Below are 8442 nucleotides of genomic sequence, written 5' to 3' on the forward strand. Positions count from 1 at the left end.
CTGCCTTCCTTTGTCCATCTTCTTTTGTTTACTTGGACCACTACTAGTCTAACCTTGTGCCTTTTACTTTTTGTTCTCACTTCTTCCTTATTCGCTCCTATTTAAATGTCATATTAAAATTTTCACTTAACTCAATCTAATAATTAAATCATTAATATCTTTATTTTTACGTATATCTAAAAATAATTAAAAAATTAATGTTTGAAGACTATTTTCAAATAAAATTTGATAAGATCTCGGTTAAATATATAATTTCTTACGAATTGGTGTCAAAATATCACATAAAATTAATCGATAAATAATATAAAAAGTACATATGTTGCATTTAATTAGGATTAGATCAATTATACTGTATCATAATTGCATTGGGTTTTTTGGAATTATATCGTAATATTTGGAAGCATATGTGACAAAGGCGAAAAGGGCATATGGATTAAACAGGGGTGTAACCACAAATGAAGTTAGTAAAGCTCTCAAAGAGATGGGGCGAGCTAAGGCAATCGATCCCGAAAACATTCCGATTCAGGTATGGAGATGTTTAGGAGAAGATGACATTCAATGGTTGACTAACCTTTTCAATGTTATTTGGAGGACACATAGAATGTCCGAAAAATGGAGGAGTAGTACTCTTATCCCTCTATATAAAAACAAAGGCGACGCACAAGTCTGTGGTTAGAGGGATTAAACTCCTCAGCCACACAATGGAATTGTGGTAAAGAGTGATAGATAAGAGGATCAGACAAGAGGCGGTGATTAGGGAACATCAATTTGGTTTTATGCCAGGGAGATCTACCACTAAGGCCATATATGTGTTAAGAAGACTGATAGAAAAATATAGGGAGAGGAACAAGGATTTGCATATGGTGTTTATAGATTTGGAGAAGGCTTATGATAGAATACCACGATGTATCATCTGGGAGAGTCTGGAGGCTAAAGGAGTCTCACGGAGTCATATTGAAGCTATACGAGACATGTATGATGGAGCATCAACTAACATAAAGACACCCATTGGGATTACAAAATCTTTCCCAGTTAGAGTAGGCTTACATCAGGGATCGACACTAAACCCTTTCCTTTTTGCAGTAATCATAGATGAGCTCTCCCAGTCTATTTGGGAGACTGTCCCATGGTGCATGCTATGCGCAGAAGATATAGTTTTGGTCGCAGAAACTAGCGTAGAGGCTAACACTAAATTAGAAGAATGGAGGGAGATTTTAGAGAGCCACGAGTTGCGTATAAGCTGTACAAAGACAGAATGGGAGAAATTGTAGTTGCAAGTACGACTAAGTTCAAGTATCTAGGGTCTATTATCCAAAGTGATGGAGAGATAGATGGAGATGTTACGCATCGTATACAAGCGGGTTGGCTTAAGTGGTGATCGGCTACTGGACTGTTATGTGATAAGAAGTTTCCGATTAGACTGAAAGGTAAGTTCTACATAGTTACCATTAGGCCAGCTTTATTGTACGGGACAGAGTGTTAGGCTGTTAAGAAGATCCATGAACAAAAGATGGAAATGGCAGAGATGAAAATGCTGAGGTGGATGTGCGGTAACACCATAATGGACAAAATCAAGAACCAGGAGTTTAGAGAGAAGTTAAGCGTTACCCCATTATCTGCTAAAATGCGTGAAAATAGGCTAAAATGGTTTGGACATGTGCAAAGAAAGACTGTCGGCAGACCCGTTAGGAGAATGGAAAGCATCATAGTGGAGGGTAAGAAAAGTCGAGGAAGACATAAGAAAACGTGGGTTGAGCAAATAAAGAGCGACCTAAGTGAGCTGCGCCTCTCCGTGGACCTGACTAGGGATAGGAATAGTTGGAGACGTCAGATCCATATTTTAGATTACTGATAGGTTTTTTAGCTGTCCTCATGCTACTCCATTATTATTATTATTATTATTATTATTATTATTATTATTATTATTATTATTATTATTATTATTATTAGTATTATTTTTTTTAAATTTATTTTAATTTATTTGTATTTTTATTTTTATCTTTATATATATTTTTTTAGTGTTCTTTTGTAAATTTGTCGTCACCCATATCCTTTTATGCAGGGCTCTTACATGTTTGGGTGGTAAACTTCGACCGCTTTCCTCTAGTCCTCCCTGTAAAGGGAGTACGTGTGTGGATTGTCCGACACCTTTCCTCACGCAGACCCTACTTCCAAGCGGGACAATTGGGTATGATGATGAATTAGCAATTACGAACATGATTCACATTTAAAATATAATATTATATATGAAGGTGTTTGGAATATAAATTTTTTTTACCAAAAAGTATTTCTCTTTTTTCAGGAAACAATTATTTGTCATTTTTCAACAAGGCTTTTACATAAAATTTAGGGTGAATAGGAAATTCCATCTATTTACAAAAGTTTCTCATTATAAAATAAAAATAGAAATCACTTTTCTTCTACTTTCTCATACCCAATATTAAAGATACTCAGTTTTTTAAATAAACCAAACAAAAAAATAAATTTGTATGGTTTTATTAAGTAGATTTCATAATTTATTATTATGAAAAATGTTATTCTTCAAACTAAAGACCCTTAAATATTTTCATATTTAGCTAACAAAAAAATATCACATTTTTTGATTCAATTGAAACAATTGCATAAAATTGTAAAAATTGTGGGTATGAAAGATAATTCAATTTGTACAAGCATTAACGTTTTTTGCAGTATAGTAATTAGGAATATGTTTGAATTTGGTCACATGGTAAATACTTCCAATAAACCAATGAAAGAAAGGGAAATTAGTAATAATTCCACATTTCACTTCTAATTAGTAGCCTAAACATTCATTAAAATACATATCACAATCCGTTTTGTTGAAACTTCTCACTTTTTTTTATAAGGATTCATCACATTTAGATAACAATATAGATGAAGAAGTTCGCCACTTCAATTTAGTTCAAAACTCTTAAAATCGTTTGTGCATAAAAAAGTTAAGTTGATCACTTTGAATTTTAAAACGTATGAGCGTTCAATATAAATACTCCTTCTGTTTCATTGAATTTGTAGCATTTTTATTTTGGTCAATTCTACTTAATTTGTATTATTTTTATTTTTAATAATAGCTCACTATATTCTTTTAATCTCATCCATATATTTAAATTCTCTTTTAATTTTATCCATATAATTTATTCTGTTTTAATTTATTACTATTTTTTTAAATAACTCAATATCTATTTCATAAAAATTAATTGATATTGAGTAGCAAAAATTGAAATTATTTGAAAGGGACATTACAAGGTCATTATCAAAATTACCTAACATTTATGACTTTGACCAACTTATAAATGACAGTCCAAAGATAAATACACACCACCATCAACGACTCTAAGCTCTACTACTCCTTCAAATTACCCATCCTTAAACTCTTTCCTTCTTTCCTCTTCACAACATGACTAGTACTAGTGATTGGCTAAACTTCCACCAATCCTCCTCCGCGCTCACGGACCAAGCGGAGACACCCTATAGCGCCTCCCCGGCCTCCGACACCTTTTTCTCGGGTCGTGCTTCAGATCCCACAACATCAACCATGAGCCCTAATACAACCTCACCTCAGACTGGCCCGGCCCAACTAGGCCCATCACCAGGCCGGGTCAACAAGCCCGTTCGTAAGCGGACTCGGGCGTCCCGACGCACCCCCACTACACTCCTAAACACCGATACCACCAACTTCCGAGCCATGGTCCAGCAATTCACGGGCGGGCCGAGCAACAACTTTGATATTTCTGGGCCAGGCTCGCAAATATACGGACAGGGTTATGGTATCCAGCTTCCAGTGGCCCAAATACAACAACAAATAATAGGCCCGGTACGATATTCCATCTCATCAAGCAACGATAACAATAATAATGATAATATGAACATTATGCTCATGCAAAGGATGGGAGAAGTTTATAATACTAATGAAGGAAGAACTAATACTAACGTGAATATGAGCTTAAACGGGCCGAACAACGGGTCATCATCAAGTGAGAACAGAAGCAACACTATTTTCCATTTTTAACTTCAAATTAATTAAGTTTTTTTTTTTTTAGTAAAAAAACTTTTTCATTCAAGGGTAGTTTGTTTTTAATTAATTTTTTCATAGGCGGTCAGAAAAACTCCAATTACAATATTAAAAAAAACCATGGAACAAATAGGCAACTCGAAATTCTCTTCTTAAAGTCACTTTAAGTGGAGTAATAGAAAGTAGAAAAAGAAAAAAAGAGGTTTGGTAGAGTTTGGTAAGCTGACCTTTTGGAATATTTCAAAGAATCCAGAAACACACGGATGACCTTCGTTGTTTTTCTTTTATTTTTTTTTTTCTCCTTTTTCTAATTACAATACTTTTTTTATTTATCTTTATTTTATTTTATTTTATTTTTGTCCAAAAATTATTAGGACTTATAATTACTTTTATTGGGGTTATTGGTATGTTTGACTAAGGTAGAAGTGATAATCTCTTAATATCAATTTTATTGATTCTCTAGCTTCTTTTTTTCTTTTTTGTTTTGTTCTTCCCTTTGTGGTGGGACGATGTTAGGGAATTGAACATGCGTCAAATGCGTAATTGAACTCTTTTTTTTTTTTTTTTTTTTTTTTTTTTTTTTTTTGGGTTGTTGCCCAAGTTTATAATACTTGATAATTGATCTATAAGGGTTTGTTTTAATCATTTTATAATAAGAATGTCTTTACTTTCATTATTTGAACATCTTATTCTTCATTAATATTTAGCTACAAGGGAGTATGACTATTTTCAATGTTATTGTGTAGGACTCTCATTATTGTAAATTTTATTTTTGAGAATACTGGAGAGTTATATATTCAATACTAATTATATTTTATCATTTTTAAAAAATTAGATTAGTTTAATAGTAATTACATATGCTAACTCTGGAGGTTGCTTCTCATCGATGATTTAGAGAATTAGATCATTAGCTTGTATTTTGCTTTATTTTCTTAGGGCTTTCTTTTCCTCCTTTGCACATAAAAAGTAAGGGTAAGGGCTGCAACCCTTTATAGAAGATAGGGAGTTTTTTACATACTAATGCATTGTATAAGGTGGGAGATGTTTTTTCTATTCTTGTATTGTATTGTATTTACTTTTTTAGTGAAATGAAAATAGTCCTATTTAGTTTTTGATCATTATTCACTTATCACTCTTAATTTATATTTTTTTCTTTTTAATCTATAAGTTAAAACATATTCATGTGCATAGTTATTAGAATCCCAATTCTGATCTACGGTGCTACCATCTTAAAATCCAAAAATAGGTGACCGTTCCGAATTGTAGCTAGAATTTGAATATAGTAGAATCATATCATTCTACTTAGCTCAAGAATTTAGGTGGAGGATCATAACACGATTCTACAATCCTACAATCTAGCGATCCTATCGTACATAGTTAGTTTCAATCATAAAAAAATTTCATATAATACATATTTCACTTACGAATAAATATATATTTAGAATAATTATATCAATAACTTTATAAAATTCTAGTTTTTCTTGATTTACTATTTAAAAATGATTAATAAAAGTATTTTTTTTTTCAAAACTTAAAAAGAGAAGTCAAATAAGTTTTACTTACACCTTAAAACTTAAAAAGAGAATAAATAAAATAAATAATCAGTAATCCAAAGCACATTAATGCATATTAATAGGATCACACGATCCTACGATCTAACCCTATCGATTTTGATCCTACTCTCATAGATAGAATATGGATCCTAATAAACATGGTCATGTAAAATCTTATTTGATTCGTTTCAATGAAGTAATTTCACCATTTCTTGAATGCGGCGGTTATAAGAATACGACCAGCCCATAAGGATTCATTAGCCCAATGAATTAACAAAATATCCTTTTGCTTTATAAACTTTTCAACACTCAACTTATCTTTTCATTGTTCGATCTCGTTCGTCTAGTCTAGAACAAACGCTAGAGAAACCTCGTCACGATGAACTCCCATCACCGATCGTTGGTGCTTCTTCTTTTCCTCCTTCCGTACCCATTTTAGTTTAAACTCTTTCTACTCAAGGAAAATGATTCTTAAATGGTTGAAACTAAAATTAGGTTTTCCTTTTTTTTTTTTAATTTGTTTTTTTAGTTTTCACTTTGTTTACTGGGAATTAAATTCTCAAAAGATTCAACTTACCTGTTATGAATGGTGTGACTTGAGTGCACATTTGGTGTGTGCATTCATGTGTGACTCTTGGGTTTGGAATCCAATGAGTATGTTAATGTAGGTGTATTAAGTTGAGTCTTGATGATTGTGGTTTATGATGGTGATTAAGAGTATGGATTAATGAGGTAATGAAGTATGAGTTATTCATGTGAGTTATGGGACTTAATGAAGAAGTGGAAAGGTTTAATTCAAGATGCTCTAATATGAAAGGTTTTTGATAAAGAAGGTTTTAGGTGCATTGGTGAAGGTGGAGTTTTGAAGGTTGGCAAGGGTCCTAATTTGTTCTTGAAAGGATCCATTAATGATGGCTTGTATTTGCTTGTGGGTTCAACCTTAATTAGTTCGGCTTGTGTGTCCACTACTTCAACCAAGCATGAAAATGAAAATGATGCTGATACTTCTTTTAGAAATGAAAGTTTGAGAATAATTCCAACATACCCCAATGAGTCCATGGGATGTATGGACTTGATTGGTAATAAAATTTCATACTCTTGTGAGCCCTTTGAGGGCATTTTTAGTGCATGTGCTATGTTTATGCACATGTGTTGTTTTTGTTTTTGTTTTTCAGTATGATGTTGTGTAAGTTGTTATGTTATGTTGGAGTGAATTAGAGAATTCCATTGACTTAGGTGAACTCAAGTTAAGGTGGAGATTGTTATGAATGGTGTGACTTGAGTGCACATTTGGTGTGTGCAGTCATGTGTGACTCTAGGGTTTGGAATCCAATGAGTATGTTAATGTAGGTGTATTAAGTTGAGTCTTGATGATTGTGGTTTATGATGGTGATTAACAGTATGAATTAATGAGGTAATGATGTATGAGTTATTCATGGGAGTTATGGGACTTAATGAAGAAGTGGATAGGTGTAATTCAAGATGCTCTACTATGCAAGTCGAGCAATACTGTTAGAAGTCTTCTGAAGTGCAGCTCGACCAGCTCGCTCGACCAAGCGAGCTTAGAATGGGTCGAGCGAGCATACAGAATGCTACCAGAAACTTCCTGTAGCCCGCTCGACCAAACCGCTCGACCGAGCAAGCCCCTATTTTGGTCGAGCGAAGTCTCTGATACTCCTAGGATGCTGTTTTTGACTCTTCAAGTACTTGGGGATGTTTCATTATCATTTATTCATAGTTTTTAATGTACTTAATGTTACTTATTGAGATCCCTCCTATAAATAGAGAGCTCTCATTCACACATAAAGAATCATCCACATAATACACCCCAAGCCAAACACTAGCCTATATTTCTTCTCTTATGTAATTCTCCATATTTGAGAGTTCTTTGAACTCCTTTGATAATATAAGAGATACTACACACCGGAGGACGTAGCCTAAGTTGGGTGAACCTCGTTGAATATTTTGTGTCGTTTTATTGCTTTACTTTCTCCTACAAACATCGATATCATTGATAGCTTAATTTGTTTGTCACAAAACCGCATACATTCGATCTTGGCAATATTGGAGTTTGAAAGACATTGTTCGAACTCTAATATAGCATCATTTTCAATTGGTATCGGAGTCAAGTTGTTGTTATCGTGTTTTCGAGGTCATATTGGTGCGACATGGCTACAATGAAACTTGATATTGAGAAGTTTGATAGGAGTGTGAACTTTGGCTTATGCCATGTCAAAATGAAAGCAATTTTGACACAAAATGGAGTTCATAAAGCACTAGATTGGGTGGAGAAGAAACCCGAAGGCATAAGTGAGGCGAAATGGGAAGGAATGGATGCGAAGGCTCTTTCCGCCATACAACTTTTTCTCTCTAATGAAGTTTTGAGAGAAGTTGTAAAGGAGGAAACTTTAAAAGGCATTTGGAATCACTCTATATGGAAAAGAGTGTTACCAATCGACTTTTGTTAAAGAGTCATTTGTATGATCTCAGATTGCAATAAGGAAAGCCCGTGAAACCGGACCTTGATGAATTTTACTCAATAATTATGGATTTGCAAAATATTGATGTAAAAGTGGATGATGAGGATTTGGCTATTCAATTGTTAGTTTCATTACCGCCTTCATATAAGCATTTTAGGGAAACCTTTTTATATGGAAGAGACACCTTGAGTAGTGAGGATGTTAGAAAGGCTTTTACTCAAAAAGACCTTATTGATTCTCAATTTGCTCAAAAGGAGTCTAAACTTTCCAATGATGATTTAATTGTTAAAGAGTTGAGTAGGAACAAAAGGAGCATGACTTGCAACTTTTGTAAGAAGAAAGGTCACCTCAAGAAAGATTGTTGGAAATTAAAAGCCAAACA

General features: G+C 33.6%; 2 protein-coding genes across 2 annotated transcripts; both read left to right on the plus strand.

The window, feature by feature from the left end:
• The first annotated feature begins 1516 nt into the window (after positions 1–1516).
• On the plus strand, positions 1517–1852 carry LOC130820948 (uncharacterized). Its single transcript, XM_057686512.1, has one exon. It carries the CDS (start codon positions 1517–1519, stop codon positions 1850–1852), a length of 336 nt encoding a protein of 111 aa, XP_057542495.1.
• Positions 1853–3341: 1489 nt separating this feature from the next.
• LOC130820201 (VQ motif-containing protein 22-like) lies at positions 3342–5500 on the plus strand. The gene has a single exon (XM_057685477.1). It carries the CDS (start codon positions 3413–3415, stop codon positions 4022–4024), a length of 612 nt encoding a protein of 203 aa, XP_057541460.1. The 5' UTR covers positions 3342–3412; the 3' UTR covers positions 4025–5500.
• The last annotated feature ends 2942 nt before the right edge of the window (positions 5501–8442 follow it).

Source organism: Amaranthus tricolor, chromosome 8 (assembly GCF_026212465.1).
Source record: "Amaranthus tricolor cultivar Red isolate AtriRed21 chromosome 8, ASM2621246v1, whole genome shotgun sequence".
Taxonomy (NCBI): domain Eukaryota; kingdom Viridiplantae; phylum Streptophyta; class Magnoliopsida; order Caryophyllales; family Amaranthaceae; genus Amaranthus; species Amaranthus tricolor.

Excerpts from the sequence above, each read along its gene's own strand:
- LOC130820948 (XM_057686512.1), top strand. The coding sequence starts at position 1,517 with ATGGCAGAGATGAAAATGCTGAGGTGGATGTGCGGTAACACCATAATG.
- LOC130820201 (XM_057685477.1), top strand. The coding sequence starts at position 3,413 with ATGACTAGTACTAGTGATTGGCTAAACTTCCACCAATCCTCCTCCGCG.